This window comes from Lathyrus oleraceus, chromosome 5 (genome assembly GCF_024323335.1).
Source record: "Lathyrus oleraceus cultivar Zhongwan6 chromosome 5, CAAS_Psat_ZW6_1.0, whole genome shotgun sequence".
NCBI classification, from domain to species: Eukaryota; Viridiplantae; Streptophyta; class Magnoliopsida; order Fabales; family Fabaceae; genus Lathyrus; species Lathyrus oleraceus.
Genome location: NC_066583.1, coordinates 465,665,215 through 465,684,287, shown reverse-complemented (window position 1 = coordinate 465,684,287; position 19,073 = coordinate 465,665,215). Strand labels below are relative to the sequence as shown.

At 38.4% G+C, this 19,073-nt stretch overlaps 1 protein-coding gene across 1 annotated transcript; it reads left to right on the top strand.

Annotated features, from left to right (window-relative positions):
- Window positions 1-6,059: 6,059 nt before the first annotated feature.
- LOC127081360 (uncharacterized) lies at window positions 6,060-6,860 on the top strand. The gene has a single exon (XM_051021624.1). It carries the CDS (start codon window positions 6,060-6,062, stop codon window positions 6,858-6,860), a length of 801 nt encoding a protein of 266 aa, XP_050877581.1.
- The last annotated feature ends 12,213 nt before the right edge of the window (window positions 6,861-19,073 follow it).

The following is a 19,073-nucleotide window of genomic DNA, read 5'->3' as shown; positions in this document are numbered from 1 at the left end:
AAACAAAGAGAAATTTGAATAATTCTCCAAAGAGAATCCAAAAATTATACTTTATAATTTCTCAACTCAAACGAGAAGAAATTAACATGATTCTCTAAAGAGAATTCAAGAAAATACTCGGAAAATTCAACGAGAGAAAAGAAATGGGGAGAAGTTGACACTTCGACAATACGAAAGATGCAGAGTTATGAGAGTGAGAAAGAAAAAACTCAAAATAAGTTTTTGGTGTATTTTGGAATGAAACGAGGAATTTCCTTATATAATAAAGTGAGGCAGCTAAGATATCACACCTAAGCAATGTGAGACTAAGGAGTTTTTTCAACTAACACACAATGTGGAACTTAAAGAACCTTTTCAAATTCATCTCCCTATATTAAAATATTAACATAATATTCCAACAACTTTTATATACTAAGAGTGGTGGAAATTTCTCGAGTATGATGTGACACATTGTACAAACAACCGTCATATTCGACCAGACAATGGTTGATATGCTAAATGATGGAATTGTCTCCTTTTGATTGTAATGAAGGCCTGCCTAATTTATGTCTCCTTTCTTTGTGTGTCTTGCGATCGGTCCATAAAAAATTATCAAGAAAAGAGAACCCTTTTCCTAACCACTAACTAGCTCAAATAAAGAAATAACTGTTCAAGGAAGCACCATTTCTCACCCTAACCATCTATAAACCTTATATCATGTTGAGTCTTTCATCTCACATGTGACAAAGAAATGTCTTATAATCTTCATTTGAATTTGACAGAGATTATAAAAAATACTTCTCATCCACTAACACCACGCCTCTAAAAAATTCTCTCTAGTTATTATTTTATCTTGGAGGAGCATTTAAGAGAAAACAATCACATTAAAACAAGTTCAACTCTTCCAAACCATATGTAAATTTAGGTTGATCATATTAAACGAGCAATCATTCTATCTTGACAAAATATTTGACATTTACTTCATATGTCTTGTTCACAAGTCCAACGAACATTAACATTTTTTTTATTTCGACTTTTCAAAACATTTATCCTTTTCTTTTTAAAACATTTTTGGTTAATAAGATGTAAAATCTTGGTTAATATAATTGAAAGTTTGGTTAATATATATTATGACATCAAAAAAATATTAAGTGGTAAAATTAAGTTGATTAATTGAATGTAAAACATTCATAAACATAACTCATATTTTGGTTATTAATTGCTCTCACATCAAAATAATAATAAAATAATAAAACTTTATAACTTAATAAAATTCTTGAATGAAAATGCATTTATATGTATATTCTTAAAAACAACCGATAAAATATTATTATTTTTAATTAAAATTTAAAATTTATTTAAAATTTAATTTTTATTAATTGGAATTATGAAATGGTAATTATAATAAAAGAAAGAAAAATTTTTATTTATTTTTAATTAAAAAAATTATGATGGATTATTTATAAAAATTATATGTTTTAATCTAAGAACTTTTTAAATTAATAAAGTAAACTACATTGGACATCGTTAAGACACCTCTAAGTGTCAAGCGCCAAGGAGAAAGAAAAAATATCAACTTTTTAATTGTAACTTGAGAAAACTAGTGGGATACGCGTTCGTATGAGTACTAATATGTTATGTGTATTTGCTTTTAAAATCTAATAAGAATAAAAAGAAAAATAAAATAAAATTATTTACTCAAAAGAGTTTATTATTTTAAAAAAAATAGGTTTTTTTTATGTATTTGGATCATAAATATAATTTTTTAAATATAAAAATAATTGGATCAACCGCATATTTTTCCGCATGTAGATATTATTTTTGTTTTGATTTTATTTATAAAAATATTTGGAACAATAACAAACTTGTTCCCATTTACGAAAAAAAATATTAAGATTCATTCATTAAAAAATATTACTGAAATTATTACATCTATAATATATAGCTCAATTTTCCATATTTTTTCTTTAAAAAGCTGTATCTTAAATGAAAATTAATTTTAAAAAAAAAAAAAATATATAACATAAATAATTAAAAAAGAACATATTTTTTCTCGTGTTTAAATTCATACATTACTTTAAAAATATGATCTTTATGTGACAATGTCAAAATATTTTCCAGAATTTTGATCAATAAAGCATATTGTTTTTTTGTAATTTATTAGGATGTGAAAAGTAAATGTTAATTAATTAATTTGTGAAAACGTATATTTCATGTTTAATTTTTTAAGTGAAGGATGAAAGAAGTTATAAAATGCAATTATTCAAGGTATATTTATAGGAGGTTCTTTATCAATGATAACTATAATTTACAATTCTTTCTTATTTTATTATTTATCAATGATAACCATAATTTATATTTATAAATTTTAAAGGAGCATAAATATAAAAACCATTAATAATTGAGATTAATTATTATGCACTGTCAGTGTAAAATGTTTTACACAATCGATTAATCATCATCACCCGTTTGCATTACTTTATAGATTTTTAAAATAAAAATCAAACTTATTTCAACATCCAATGACTATGATTAACTGACAGTATAAAATCCTTTTACACTGTCAGTGTATCTCAATTAATTCCTTAATAATTCTAATGCATTTTCACCGTTATAATTAATAATGCATAACGTCTAATTAAAATTATAAATCAAATTAATTTATTTGTTTTCATTGGTTGTCATAAAAGAATAGAAACTGCCAAAATTTATATTCGTTGACATATTATAATATTATTGAAAAATGTTGAAGAAATATAAGTAGAAAAACAGAAAGTGTATACAATGATATTCTTGTACAATAATATTATACAGAACATTAAGTACTTGATTAATTTAAGATTTTTAAAGAATATTGTGTTCTGCATCCTCTCCAGGGTTTTGCCAATCCATGATATGCCGAAGAAGAAATCTTTAATAATGGTCATCTATTTTGAAGTTTGATTGATAATTCAAATGCAAGTATGCACTTAAATAATAAAGAAATCTCTTTTTCAAAAGTGTAATTGATTACCAAGATTGACGTAACAGATTATCACTGGGACTAAATTAATTCTTGATTTAATTAGCAGGTAACCAATTAGCAGGTGTAACTGGTTATCCACTTTGGCGTAATCGGTTATGAGTTCGAGTTTTTGTTTTTCTTCTATTGTATTTGGTCGAAATAAATTTCAATCATCATGTAATCTCTATATAAGTGTAATTTGGAAGATGTCTATGGAAGAATGAAGATAAACACCAACAAAAAGAGAACACATTTATCTTTGATCGAGTTTGTTTGAAGGTTCAACCCTACTGTCTACATTCATTAGTGCAAAGGTATAATGATATAGAAATTGCATTTTTACCAACAACGTAAATAGCAAAAAGTCATTTATCCATTGCGGGAGACTGAAATTGGCTACATAGACCAAACCATGGAAACAACACAATGTCTTACAGAAAATGGATACCTGCACTTCTATAGCAAAAGAAAATAACATAAAAAACATTCATTGATTTCATTCATCCCATCTAAACCTAGTTTATATTTTCCTTTATTTCCCAATTAACTTGTATGATGGATCCAATATACTTTTAAACCATAAAATCTTTGGAATGACCTCCAATTTCACTTCAGCATAAGAACTAATATACTTCCTCCAAAACTTGCATCATATATAACCAACAAAGAACATAGACCTTGACATTTTCTATTTGATATAGTAATAAGAAAATCTTTTGTGACCACTTTCGAGTATAACCAAATAAAAACAATATAGAAAGAATTTAATATTCCAAATAATTGTTAACTAAGAAAGATGTATAATAAGGTTTAAAAATAATAAGAAAAAGCCATTAGTCACAAATTTTCAAGCCAAAAGTATGAATTATCCGTTGATTGATTTACAAAAAGACATGATCGTCCAGTTTAATTGTGAAAGGATAACTTCATACCCAATGTATACTCAAAAAGAGCATGAGCAAGCCAGCTATTATCACCACTTTCCACAACATAGTAAGGTGTTTAATTTTCCCACTAAAACAGTTAAGTGAAATGTGCATCCATAATTATAATTACAATTTATATTCATGTTCATATATAAATGAACACGTGCAAATATCTTATGTTTTTAAGTTTCTAATTTCTCACCTTATTGAAAGCATTCTCCTTGCGAAAGCTTTATATGCCCCTAGGTGTCAACATGCACCTGAGAGGAGTTCAACAAAATAAATAAGGAGTCTATGTTATGTACTTACCCATGGTTTTAAATTGCGATCCGCAACCGCAATTGCACCCTGTTAGTTCATATTTTCGACGCCCATTAAGAATTACCAAGAAAGGAAATCATATATATAGCTGTTTTTCGACCAGGAGGTGATATTCGACCAGCTGAGGGTGATTCGACTGGATAAGGATAATAAGGGTCAGCATACAATCGAGACTCCAAAATGTCTCTTAAAAATGGTTGAAAACGATTTTCGATCAAAGATTCAAAATTCAAATAAGGGAGGGAACTTCGCCCTTATTTGAAACCGTTGAGAGTACACGTGGAACATAATGGGTAGTTACATCCATGCAAGGCGCCATGTGTCTCGACGTGATTGAAGGACCATCAGAAACGGTTATCTCGATCCAGTATAAATATAGGATCTTAGTGTTATAAAAGTGTGTGTCAAAGTGTGTACAAAAATCTGTAAATTTACCAAGTACTCGTGTGAAGAAGAATCATAAATCACAGAATGTACGTTTGTTTACACCATAGTTAGTTACTTTAAAACAATACGAATTTATCTTTACTTTTTTCTTCCAGAAATACGCCTCTTTACTTCTTCATTCCAAACACTCTTCTTTTACTTAGTCATTTCCAGTCTTAAGATTTCCTTGCTTTCAAGATTTACCTTTGTCAATTGGTTATTGCTATAAGTCCTTTACAATTTCTCTAATTCATATTAGCCCTTTTTATTAGTTTTTAAACTCTCATTTTACGCGTACTGTCGGAGTGTTCGTTATTTACCAAAACTCAATTTCAAAACAATTAGCACATGTCCTAGGATGAATCTGATCGATCCTGCAAGTAACCAAATTTAGAAATTTGGAAGATCAACGGTTGTTTACCAATTTTCAAGGTAAACAAATTGGCACACCCGGTGGGACTAGTGGTAACGTTACGAATCATGTGTAGTTCTGGCTGTTAAGTTTTTTTTTTTTTGGGGGGGGGGGGGGGGGGGCAAGGATTCGTTGTACGTTATTAAGAAGTGGTAAAGTAGCCATAAACAACGAACAATGACCAGGGAGAGAATCCCATACAAGGATGACAAATGTGAATGCGCCAGACGCCCAAAACTCTCAAAATCCATCAACCAGTAACATAACGCCCCCTTCTTCTTCGATAGGGGCAAACACGGCCACAACGCATGTGTCCAAAGTAGTTCCGTCTATGGTGAGTTCGATGCCTACGCATTCGATCTCTCATACTGGACCAATTTTAACCTACATTGGGCTTAGGTGACCTCCTCATACTCCCCCACCAGTTAGAGATATTCCAAACAGGTCGTTGGTACCCCCTGGTTTCTCAATACCATTTAGTAGTCGATAACAGTCGTATGGAATGTGAACTTCAGTGATGGCCAATTTACACAATGTTGCTTCTACTTTTTCAGGACCAGTAGTTAACATTAATTCTCTAGTACATGGGTCTGGAGTTAACATGGTTCGAACTAACCAACCTTCAGGTTTGAGGCACCCAACACAACTACCTACTCTTACCAATAACTCCGCGGCAGCATGAAGGCAACATATGGAAAAAAGTAACCATGAAATGGTTCAGATGTTGACCCAGACTTTGACCACCATATTGAATCCTCTTATTCAAAATATGACTGAGTCGAATCAACAGATGACAGTGCAGGTGGCGCGAATGTCTGAATTCCTTGGTGTACCACAACACCCACGACACCCTCCTAGAGATTAGGTAAGAGAAAATCAAGAGGCTACTTTTGAAGAAGACCTCACTATTAACCAGATCCCACAAAACCAAGGTGGAGAAGCAGTACCCCCTAGGATCGAACCACAAATACCCAGGGAACCAAGGGTATTAATGGTGAATAGAAACCAAAATGCCGATGATATCATACGGCAAGTTCGACATGACGATGTAGCAGTAGATAATAATCTAGCAGCTATAATCAAAAGAATTATGGTTCGAAATGGGATAAATTTCGGCCTTAGAAGGACAAATTATACGTCACCTTTGTTAGAGTATATCTTGCAGGCAGAAGCACCCCCTAGAACCAAAATCCCTAAATTCACTAAGTTTTCTGGGGATATCACTGAATCCACTGTCGAGCACGTGGCTAGATATTTAATTAAGGCAGGGGATATGTCAAACAATGAGAGCCTTAGGATAAAACAAATTCCAATTTCTCTCACAAAGAATGCTTTCACATGGTTCACCAGCTTGCCCCAAAGTTTGATCCACACTTGGAACCAACTAGAGAGAATGTTCCATGAGCAGTTTTACATGGGACAAACGAAGATAAGTTTGAAGGAATTGGCTAGTATTAAGCGAAAGTTCACTGAGCCAATTGATGACTATCTAAATAGGTTTCGATTTCTCAAAGCTAGGTGTTTTACACAAATACCGGAGCATGAACTGGTTGAAATGGCCTCTGAGGGCCTCGACTATTCGATTAAGAAGAAATTAGATACTCAATACCTGAGAGATATGGCCCAATTGGCTGATAGGGTTCGACAGTTGGAACGTTTGAAGGAAGAAAAGGCTAGGGCAAATAAAGGTAAAAGGGTAGCCTATGTCGATTTCAGAAATGATGATGAAGGTTCCTGTCATGGACTTTCAGACTTCAACGATAATGATATCGACCTTGCTGAATTGACATAAGGGCCACCATATGCGTGCAAAGTTTTAGCACCTTCGAATGGAAAAAACCCAATCGAACCAGAAAAGAGTGACAAATTTCCCAAGAAAACTTATATGTTTGACGTTACAAAATATGACGAAATTTTTGACTTGTTAGTCAAGGATGGTCAAATGATAGTACCTTCGGGTGCTAAAGTACCTCCTTTAGAGCAAAGAAAGAAAAGAGGGTTTTGCAAATACCATGGTTTTCTAGGTCATAAAACGTCTCAATGTTTTCTTTTCAGGGATCTTGTGCAAAATGCCATCCAGGAAGGAAGACTCAAGTTCGAAGACAAAACACGGAGCCAGATGAAGATCAACTCTGATCCTCTACAAGTAGCTAAGGCCCATTACACTAAACCTGAAGAAGTGAACCTTATTGAAGTTGCTGAGGATTTCAACATGACTGGAGTCACTGAGGACTTCGTCAATGGACCTGTTATGGTGAAGGTTTCTGAACACTTCGAGCAGAAGCCTCTTGATGATTTTTCTCAAAAGGTTGTGGGAGATATCACCAACAAAAATGTTGATGCCTCCGACGCTGAGGACGCTGAAAGTTCAAAGTTAATGATGATCACCAAAGAAACCGTTGATGGTTTTGTATAAATGGACAAGGCCACTGAGGGCCTTCAGATACAATTCCAAAGGTTGGATATCACAAAAGATACCCACATGGAGATCAATATGGTTGAAGTATCTCAGGAAACCTCTATGGAAGTCGACGATGAATGTCGACAGGAGGAGTATAAAAAAATCGACTTCCCTCAAGAAGAAGAAACGATGTCTGAATTCCTTCGAAGGTGTTAGAAAAAGAAGTCTGAAGTCATGTTGTACCCTCGGTGCAGTGTTGTATTCGACGAGAAGGCAGCTCAAAATATTGAAGGGGTTAGGAGAGTAAATCACCGAGATGGTCGCAAAGCCGTTCAAAATCACCAGGCTGTTAAGCCAAGAAGGGCTTTCGACCCCAGGAGATATCCTGATCCAAGACGGCCAATGGTGAGACTTGATGAAACCAAGCAAGCAGGGCCAGATATTAAACCCATTTCCTTCAAACCTAGTGTCGAAGGGTCAAATGGAAAGTGGGTCAAGCCAACTGATGGCAGAAAACGTGGTCATGGAAAATGGAAGAACTTCGAGGTCGAAAGGGGTTCGTCATTGGCTTACCACAAGGAGTTTCGGGCTGACAAAAGAACCTCCCATGTGTCTGAAAACTATAAGGGAAAAAACCCTATGACCAGATCTTAATGGAAGAGAGAACAAAGAAGAAGAAAAGCCCAGAGAGAGGCTGGTGAGAGAGACCAAGCTGAGTCAAGTACCAATGTGAAGGTGAAGAAAAGGGAAGACCCAGGCTTTGTCAAAAGAAAGCTCAATAATCCAGCTGAAGCAGCCAGAGAAAGACACAATCAAGTGGCCGTTGAAGATGAAATGCTGATTGACAACTTCGACTCAAGGTCAGAAGCCTCCCTAGATATCCTAGTCGGGGTGGTGTCTATGATGCCAAGGAAATTCGATCAGATTACTGAGGTCGAAGACACCAACAACATCACAGAGAGAGAAATGGCTGCTCACAAGCCATTGTGTTACTATGTGATGAATAACGGCTGTGTTGAAGAGCAAAATTCCTTCTTTGAGAGACCTAGTGAAGCCATGAGGAGCCACCTTAAACCCCTCTTCATCACTGGAAAAATTGAAGATGTCCTTGTTAATAAAATATTGGTGGATTATGGAGCGAATGTGAATTTAATGCCTCACTGCACGCTGAGAAAAATTGGCAAGTATGATACTGATGCCAAACCTCATAACATGGTGCTTACAAACTATGAAGGTAAAGTGGGTTCCACTATGGGACTCATCCAGGTCGAATTAACAATAGAGACAGTTACAAGATCCACAATGTTTATGATTGTGGAAACAAAGGCTAACTCCAACCTGTTGCTCGGAAGGGAGAGGATACATGGGGCCGGAGCGGTCTCATCCTTAATGCACCAGAGGATAATAATTTGGAGCCTAGATGGCATCATCGAAAACATAGATACGGATCAGGGATACTTCAAAATCCCTATCAATCATGTCGACAGGAGCCAATTTGACAAGCATTTGGCCACCATAGCTCCCTGTGATTCAGCCGAGTTTGCATTCACCCATGATGACAACGCTTATTGTTCCCTATCATCGCACCCTCACTATGGTTTTCGTTGGGACAGAGAAATAGTATGCGAAGACGACTTCGGATATTTGGGAGTGTTTGGAATCAAGCCCACAGGATGGGGAAGTGAATTTAGTAATGATGATTGAGTTTACAGTGCTCGAAAGGATTTCGGCTTATATAGTCGAAAACAAGCAACAATTGGCCTTGGAGGCCGAAGTCAAAAGCATGGTGTAGCGGTAAATTCATTATCATCAAGCTATGCATAAGCTAGACATCAATTAAACAAGAGTCGCCACCACGCTTTTATTGTTTCCAAGGGAAAAGGGAAAAGTACAAACGAAACCCAAGAATAAGACGTTTTCAAATCAAAAATAATAAAATGCCAGATATTATAGGTAAGGGGGTTGGTTACACAAAGGGAAGGTGTTAGCACCCAAAGTGTCCTAGGTACTCCTTGTCGCATCCGCGAAAAACAACCGGCGGGACTCAAATAAAAACACAACACAGAGCCGCCACTGCGCGTTATTTATCCCAAGATAGGGAAAGGAAACGCTCAGAGAAACCTGGAAAGGAAATGGTCTTGCGACCAAAGAGAAAGGGTAAGGGAGTCGGTTACGCAAGGGGAAGGTATTAGCACCCCTCACGTCCGTCGTACTCGACGGGATCCACGTTCTAAGAAAAGAAAAGGTTGCTAAAACATCACACACACACACACAGGAAACGCAGGTGGGGTTAAGAGAAGGGAGCTCGATAGGACGTCGCATCCTATGCCTACGTATCTCGTCTGGAACGAGAATCAGAGCTGCCGTAGTTCGGCTCACGCACGCCAAACAAGCAAACAAACACACCGGCAAACATGGAGCCTGAATGCCAATCACTGGACTTACATCAGCATCCGAACCAAAACACACACCAAAGGGCAAACGTGGAGCCCGTCCGCCAATCACTGGACTTACGTCGGCATCCGAACCAAAGACACAATCAGATAACAAGTGAACACACACAAAAAGAAAAAAAAGTGCCCGGAGAGACCTCGCACGGTCTCCTGCCTACATACCTCGTCTGGAACGAGGATCAGGGCGATGTAGTTCCCCCTCAAGGGAAAGAAACTCTAGCCAGAAACCAAGGGAAGACACACTACCAGGGAGCTGTACTCGAGCCTAGTGTTGTCATGCATCATTACCCTACGTTGAGGTTTCTACCTACTTGCACAACTGCAAGCTAATCCTATCCAGGAAGAAAGCAAGCATACAAGCATACAGATCAAAACAAGCATTTCAAACAAATATTCACATAGCACACACTATAACCAATCAAGTGAGGCTCACACAATGGGTTTGACTGCCGAAGCAAGTCATCTGTACATGGGTAGTATTCGCTCTTAACCTTGCCATTACGAGGCTAAGGTGAAGCAGATGAAAGGTGAAGTGAGGATGAGACCTCACAGCTCTTATCCCTGGCCAGGGAGAGCTTGTAGACAAAGGAGCGTGGGTCCAGAATGGAGGGACCCTTCTACGCTCAAAGACTCTGACTCGATTGTGCAACAACACAAGATCTTGGGTTTGTGCCCCAATGCATCAACACACAGCCGTGTGAGCAGAGGGACGACTCACAGAATAGTGGGGGATAGATTGCATATCCCTTTGATCCACCAATTGCCTCATAGAGGTCTTTCACCTGCTTGGCACAAATGTAAACAACCACAAACATCGCCTCTTAAGGAGGACTTCAGACAGTTGCCTGGCCAAGTAACAGGCCAGGTCTTCCAGACTACATGAAGAATAGAAGTCCTACCTCAAGTGGTTTAAAAACCAAGCAACAGCAAGCAAGTTCTTAAAGAACTGTAAGCGACTAAATGTACCTGAAATCAATCAAGTATCATCAGTACTCAGACAAACAACAAAAAACAGCAAATGTTAATCAGTCAGACTATACAGATTAAGCAACACAGGTTAATGCACACAAGTGCAAGCTATAAGCTCAAGCTCAAGCTTCACAACCTACAAAACAAAGTCAAATTAGTTCAAAACATCCAACAATCTCAATTTAATTAACTTGAAGCATTCTCCTTGAGCATTATGCATTTCATCCTGAAAATCCACACCAAATGTGAGAAACTAGACCACTAGGCCAAGCCTAGGGTCCAAAAGGGAGAAAAAATTCTAAACAGCAAACAATTCTCAACCAAAATCAAATTAAAACAATTCAAAAGCCAAGGCAATTGATCCCATGTTTATATCATTTACCAATATCATTTCATGCACAATTTGGTACAAACTAGGTCAAATACAACACCAAAAGTCCAAACAGAATGACTTCAATAAAAAGCATACCAAAACAACTCCAAAAATCCTCAAATAATTCACACCTAAATAGGACACATTCAAGGTATAGCATGTCAAATTTCAGCTCAATTGGACAAAAGGGACTAGGTCAATGAAAATCAAGAAATCCAGACACAATTATTCAAGCCAATTCATAGCACCAACACATGCATTCACTTCAAAAATTCACAAAACAGTGACAACATATTAGAAATGAATGGGACCAAAAGTATGATGTCCTCCAATGTGTCTATAATCAGCATACCAAATTTCATCTTCATCCAAAACCATATGAGAATTTCACAAACAATATACAAACATGTGTCACACAATGTTACCAAATGAGCATACAGTGAAGAAAATTATCAATCAATTGGAAAATGCCATAGAAAAATCCAGAAAAATTCACAAGACATCTCAACATATCAATGATCATTCATAAAAAAATTTCAATTCAATCCAACAATCATAGGTCATGCAAACAAATTCAGAAAGTTGACCTAACTAGGTGTGACACAAATTGTCACACCTAGATTCAAAAAATCATATCTCAATCATCAGGTATCCAAAAACCATAAACTTTACACGGAAATCACCATCAACATGTCCAGAATGAGCACAAAAAATTTCAATCATTTCTTTAAATGTATGAGCATTTCACAAAGGTTATGGCAACATGTATACAATTGTGTCACATTCTACAAACCCTAGCCATTTTATTTTTCCATCCATGCAAAAAATTTCCAAAAATGTCCATTAAATTCTACACAATTTCATGAGTATGGCACAAAAAGTTTCACTCAAATTGGATCAAAAATGAAGGAGTTATTAATTTTTGAAGTTTATGCAATTAAATGGAAAACAAGAAAAAATGAAATAGAATAATTAAATAAATAAATGGCGCCAGTGGCATTTTTGAAAATATCTTGAAGTTCCTCAAAACGACACCGTTTTGAGCTTAGAAACGAAATGTTTCTATTGGCTGCTGGGCGCGGCAAACAAAAATTCAAAAGCAAAAGCCAGAAACGAAGATCAAACGCCCTATTTTTCCAGAAATCATCATCAATTTCCCAGCAATGGCAAGAACATCAAGAACAATGAATCTCAACAAAAATCATCATGCGTATAACCAATGGAAAGGTCTAATCATCAGGAGCACGAATATATAACCTAATCAACCTAAATCTAACTGTATAAACCGGATCGATCGAATTAGGTTTTGGCATCACAACTAAAATTCACGATAACTCGTTCTACAGCTAACCAATTCACAAACCATCACTTGCATGCTGATCTATGATGAACACGCTACAAGAAACACATAATAATTGCAGCAATTGAGAATTTCGAAAATGCACCTTGAAGAAATGGCAGATGAAGATCTGGAAGTTTCAAGGCAAAAAAGGCACAAACAGATGATGCTCATGGATCATGAAGTTGAATGGAAAAGCTTGCTCAGCTCCAGCATGCTCCAGGCTCGAAAATTCTCAAAGTTCCATGGATGTGCAATGTGTAAACAGTCGAGATTCTTGATGATTTTGGTGAAGCTTTCTCAAAACAGTTGAAGAAGGAGATGATTGGAGAATGAAGCAAAAAGAAATTCTCGAATTGATGAAGAATTGAAGGAGCTTTGTTGAATTTGCTTGATGAATGTTCTTGAGTTTTTGGAGAATTGGAGGGAAAATTTTGCAATTTCTTGTGAAAAATGATTCTGATCAAAAGTTAGTTACAATTAGGATTATATACTTCCAACTAATCACCTCTTAATCATCCATTTAACCAAATGTCATGTAATTAGCAAAATGTAATTTCCTTAAGCAAGGGCGAAATGGTATTTTCACTCAAGCCCTGTGACAGCTCATTGACAGCTCACACACTCTCAAAATGACATGTGTGATGTGTTGCAACTTGTCCCATGGTCATTGGTTGTGTATTTTTGATTTTCACTATGCCATGGTAAATTGTATACTTTTCAAGTGCATTTCATAAATGGCTTAACCAAATAATGGACCTCAACATGTTATGACCATTCCAACAATTTTCAAATTGCATTTGTGAGGTGTTGCAAAAATCCCCATTCCAAAATTCTCATTATTTCTCAAGTTGGACCATTTTGCCCCTGGATCTTTAACTGTACACTTGAAATTTGACTTTTTGCATTGACCATTTTTGATGAATTCCAATTATGCACCATGAAAGTACATGTCCAATGGAGTTTGCACATAAAAAGATCATTCAATTTGGACACTCCATGTGGAAGTTATGCCCCTCTGATTATGGGTCATTTTTGAAATTGAATGGACCATAACTTGCCAACCATACATGGGATTTTCAAGTTCTTGGACTTTTTGGAAAGGTGAGACCAAGATCTACAACTTTCATGTTGAACAAATTTTCATTTGGAGCTTCCTTGGACATGTAATTTTGTGGTCAAAAACTTTCCATTTTGGGAAACTTCCATTACAAGTCACTTTCTATTTTTGGCAATTTCTTGTCTGACTTGATTTTCTCCATTCCTGAGCTTTGAAATGTCAAATAACACTTGTTCCAACATGATTGAAGTGTATCCAACTCATTTCCACCTCCAAATCCATAAAATCATGCACAGTTGACCACAGTTGACTTTTCAGCTGATAGATGAATTTGGCCATGCACTGATCAATCTGAGCCCCAATTCTCTGATGAAATGGCTCAAGGATGAACCCCTAGCCTCAATATGCTCCAAAAAACCATGAGAGGATCCCCACATACATCATAGACCCCATCTCCTGATCATGCCCTGATTGGCCCAATGCAACTGATTAGGGTTGACCAGTGGTCAAAACCCTAATCTCAAGAAATCTGCTTCAACCCTTGATGATGTCAAACCATGATGATGATGATGTACCACTTCAATCAAGATGAAGACCAATCTCCTTGAGAACCACAAAACCCTAATTTGGACCTCCACATCCTCAGATGATTAATGACCAGTCCAATGAAACCCTAGCTTGCACTTTGACTTCCTCATCTTCTGTCCAAGACTTGAGAGAATGACTTGCACAATGTAACCACATGATATGCAATATGCAATGCCTAATGACCTAAAAATGTTATGCAATATGATATGCTAGTCCCAAGAGAGGAGGGCAAATTTTGAGGTGTTACACCTGCCCCTATTCAATCCACTGTGAACCTGTCGATATGAATAACCTCGGCTTTCAGATGATCAGGATGAAGAGTGATTGAATACCAAGAACAGACGAACAATTTGCACTCTGATGGGATATAATTAACAACGCCTGTCAGCATCGGCGAAGAAACACAATCTTGAAGAAAAATCCGTCTGGAACGGAGAAAGTCGGCCTAACCACCGAAACAGCAACGTCGACCTGGATACCAAAATAAATGGTAACGCAGGGATAACCATGGCCTGAACACCACATCCGCTCGGGATTATCATCTCTCTTCTTTTTTTTATGCTTTTCTTGAACCCCGAATTTTTTCTTTCGCGCAAATGATCCCAGATCACTGCATTTGAACCCCGAAATCTTCTTTCCTTGTGATAACTCCACTGGCAATCGTCGGAAATAACACCAATCACCACTCTGATGGCGACATATCAGAGGGTACACCTTCACAAAAGGAAGGTAGCATGTGTATCTCTTCCTCAGAAGACACCTATAACGACCTCCATTAGCCTCAGCCGAAGTCTAAGGTGACACATGAATAGAAGATAATCCTAAGGACCTCATCCCGGATACATTCTTCAACTCCAATCTTCATTTGAACCCCAGAAAATGCCTCAGCATATACTCTTCTCTGATTGAACCCCGATCTCCAGAAAATGTCGCAACATCTCCTTTTCTCCATTGGAACCCCATCTCCAGAAAATGCCTCAACATCTCCTTTTCTCCATTTGAACCCCGGAATCGCGCTGATCGCGTAACGTCTTCTGATTTTATTTCCATCTCCGTTCGACGGAAAAATTTCCTCCAGTATCGCACTACTGGGGAACACTGCTGATTTGACGTCATGATGCTGAACTCCTCAGAGTAACACTTTCAACCAGACACTGACTGATGACTGGGAGAAAACTCGACGTTTACTGGACATCGAACAATGATGTTTACCAGACATCAAACAAGGATGTTGACAGGACATCAAACAAGGATGTTGACAGGACATCGAACAATGATGTTGACAGGACATCGAACAATGATGTTGACAGGCATCAAACAATGATGTTGACAGGACATCAAACAAGGATGTTGACAGGACATCGAACAATGATGTTGACAGGACATCAAACAAGGATGTTGACAGGACATCGAACAATGATGTTGACAGGCATCAAACAAGGATGTTGACAGGACATCGAACAATGATGTTTACAGGCATCAAACAATGATGTTGACAGGCATCAAACAATGATCGACCAGACATTAAACAATGATTGGGAAATAACTTGACGTTGACTGGACATCGAATGATGATGTTTACTGACACCAAAGAAAGCTCGACCAGACATTAAACAATGACTGGGAAATACTGCTGCTCTAAAATCCCGCTGCTGAACTCCTCGGAGTATCGTCTTCACTTTCCGGCAAAACCAATCCTCAAGCGGTAACCACGGCTTGAATCGCGTTGATCGCGTAACGTCCTCTGATTTTATTTCCATCTCTGTCCGACGGAAACATTTCCTCCAGTATCGCACTACTGGGGAAATACCCTTGATCAAATCATGAGGCCAAACTCCTCGGAGTAACACCTCTACTTCTGGTAAAACCACATCTCAAACGGTAACCACGGCTTGAGACTAGCTCTATGCTTGCAACAATGATGCATGATTGATTTTTTCTGCGTAATGCTCCATAATTATGGAAATGCTACGCGCTTTATTATTTTTCTATGCAATATGCTATGCTTATTTACATGATGAATGCATAAAAAATATCCCCCTCAAGGGACTCTTCTGGGAAGCACGAGACACTCTGCTGAGGAACTCGCCATTGCTCCAACTCCACCCTGCTGGGGAATAGCACTGCTGCTGGAAAAAGGTAACCCTTGCTGGGGAAAGAACCTCCTTTGCACTCGATCCGCTCGGGAAACTGCTGGGAATAAGAACCACCCACGCTCTGTGGGGATACCACAATCTTTGACTTGCTGGGGATATCAATCCCGACTCTGCTTGGAGAAACCCTCACAGATATCTGACGACTTCACTGGGGAAATGCTCACAGATAGCTCTGCTAGGGAAACAGCAACCTCCAGGCCTGGTGACTGGGGAAGCATCGATCTGACACCTGCTGAGGATAACCCATCCTGACCCTGCTAGGGAAGCGAATGCTACTCCGCTAGGGACAACCCATGCAATCCACACATAGGATACACTCAGCTGGGGATGCAGATATCAGTCTGCTACGGAAAATTATCCGATCCACTGGTAGGATGAACACTGCTGGAGATATATTTCATTGAAACCCGCTCCACTCGGGGAATAGCAACCTTCAGGCCTGGCTGCTGAGGAAACACCGTTTTAAACCTGCCGAGAATAACCCATCCTGACTCGGCTAGGGAAGTCACAGACCTTGGATCTGCAGGGGATTTGGCCCTCACAACTCTGCCTGGGGACCCCGCTGGGAAAATGAGAAAAGTTGATACAGAACACCCGTCGACTCATCGAACCATGGTATCCACCTCCCCATCTCGTATCGGTTTTCCACTTTTGAGAACTCCCAGACTCGTCTGGACCTTTTCTGCTCCATCATCTTGTATTCCCAATCGCTCCGCGCTCGACGGAGATCGAACTCCTGGGATTTATACAGATTTTTCAATCTTCCGACTTTGAAGAGTCTTCTTGATTAATTCCAAAGGTCGTCGTACGCCTCGACGTCTCTTCATCATTCTTCTTATCCATTCATTCGTCCCTGACTGGACCCTGCGGGGAATTTCTACAGACTTTCCAATCTTCCGATTTTGAAGAGCCTTCTTGATCATCATTCAAGGATCGTCGTACGTCTCAACGTTTTCATCCTTCTTTCATACATTCGTCCCTGAGCGAACTCTCTGGGGATCTGTTACAAAGCTTCCACATCACAACCTGCAAGTGAGTGAAAAAAATATCTAACAACACCTGCAAAACAGATCGTCATATAAAACCGTGCCCCAGGCGTGTCAAGATTTCAACACTTGGGTCACCCAACCTTCCGAATAAGATTTCAAGCTTCAATCTTATAAACATGCATTGGAAGGGACCTGTATGTCTAAAAATGCAAAATTCTTTATCACAAATATCTGGATGTTTTTGCAATCAAAGCGGTAATGAAAACAAAAAACAAAATTATTTGACTGAATATGCATTTTATTGATTTGAAAAGTGTGTGGCTCAAATGAGCAATACAAAGGAAGCAATTCCTGAAAAGAGGTAATTGCGCACAAAAGGAAAAAATCTATCCTAATGGCAATGTGAAACCCGTAATCTCATCGAGTTCCAACTCGGTTACACCCCATATGTCCTCAGACTCTCCGTGCGTTCGGCCTTCTGAACAAGACGTTTCTGATTGATCCCTACCGGGTATTATCCATGATGCTTTAACCAAAGCGCAAACGATCATGCTAGACGCAGTTGTTCGTTTCAATCCCTCTTATGCCTGGACCGCCCTCTCGGGTTTTCAGTCCACCGAGATACCCTTTTTTGCCCAAGTCGCCTTTTCAGGTTTTCGACTTGCCGGGTGTACATTTTTTCCTTTTTTATCCCTAACTTTTGCCCGAACCTTTCTTTCTGTTTTTTTTTTGGTTCGCCGGGATGCCATTTTTGCCTGGACTATTTTATTCTTTTCGTCCAGCGGGTCTTTTTACACGAAGTATTTTTTAACTGCGTCCGCATTCACAGGGAATGGAAAATCCTCGCCATCCATGGTCGTTAGCAACAAGGCTCCGCCAGAGAAAACCTTCTTGACCACGAATGGACCTTCATAATTCGGTGTCCATTTGCCCCTTCGATCGTTTTGAGGAGGAAGGATCCTTTTCAGCACCATATCACCTACGTGATATACCCGAGGTCGCACCTTCTTGTCAAAAGCACGCTTCATCCTTTGCTGGTACAACTGCCCATGACAGATGGCTGCCAACCTCTTTTCCTCTATCAGGCTCAACTCTTCATACCGGGTCCTTACCCATTCAGCCTCTTGCAACTTAACGTCCATCAGGACTCTCAAAGAGGGAATCTGAACCTCAACAGGTAATACAGCCTCCATTCCATATACCAATGAGAAAGGAGTTTCCCCAGTAGGTGTGCGCCTCGACGTTCGGTACCCATGCAATGCGAACGGTAACATCTCTTGCCATTCTCTATAGGTTACCACCATTTTCTGCACAATCACACCGTCGGTGCATTCAAACGTTATCCGGGCAACAAAAGCTCCTTCACCTTAACCTCCCCATCAGACATCAGAATCCGTTCGGATTCAGGATCAAGCCCCTCCTCCGGGATCGGTTACTCTCAATCTTTCGATTAGAGTACCTCGAGATGTCCTCATCAGGGAACTCAAACTTCATCGGTTGATGACCCCCAATGGGTTGCGGAGCGACGTAATCAGACAATACACCCCTTGATTGCTTTCTAAGAGTATCATAAATCAGTCGACATTCTTTTGCTCTTCTCGGAACCTGTCTGGTCGATGCTGGATCCTCAAACCCATACTTGATCGGATCCTTTTTGGAAATCCACAAAGTGGTATG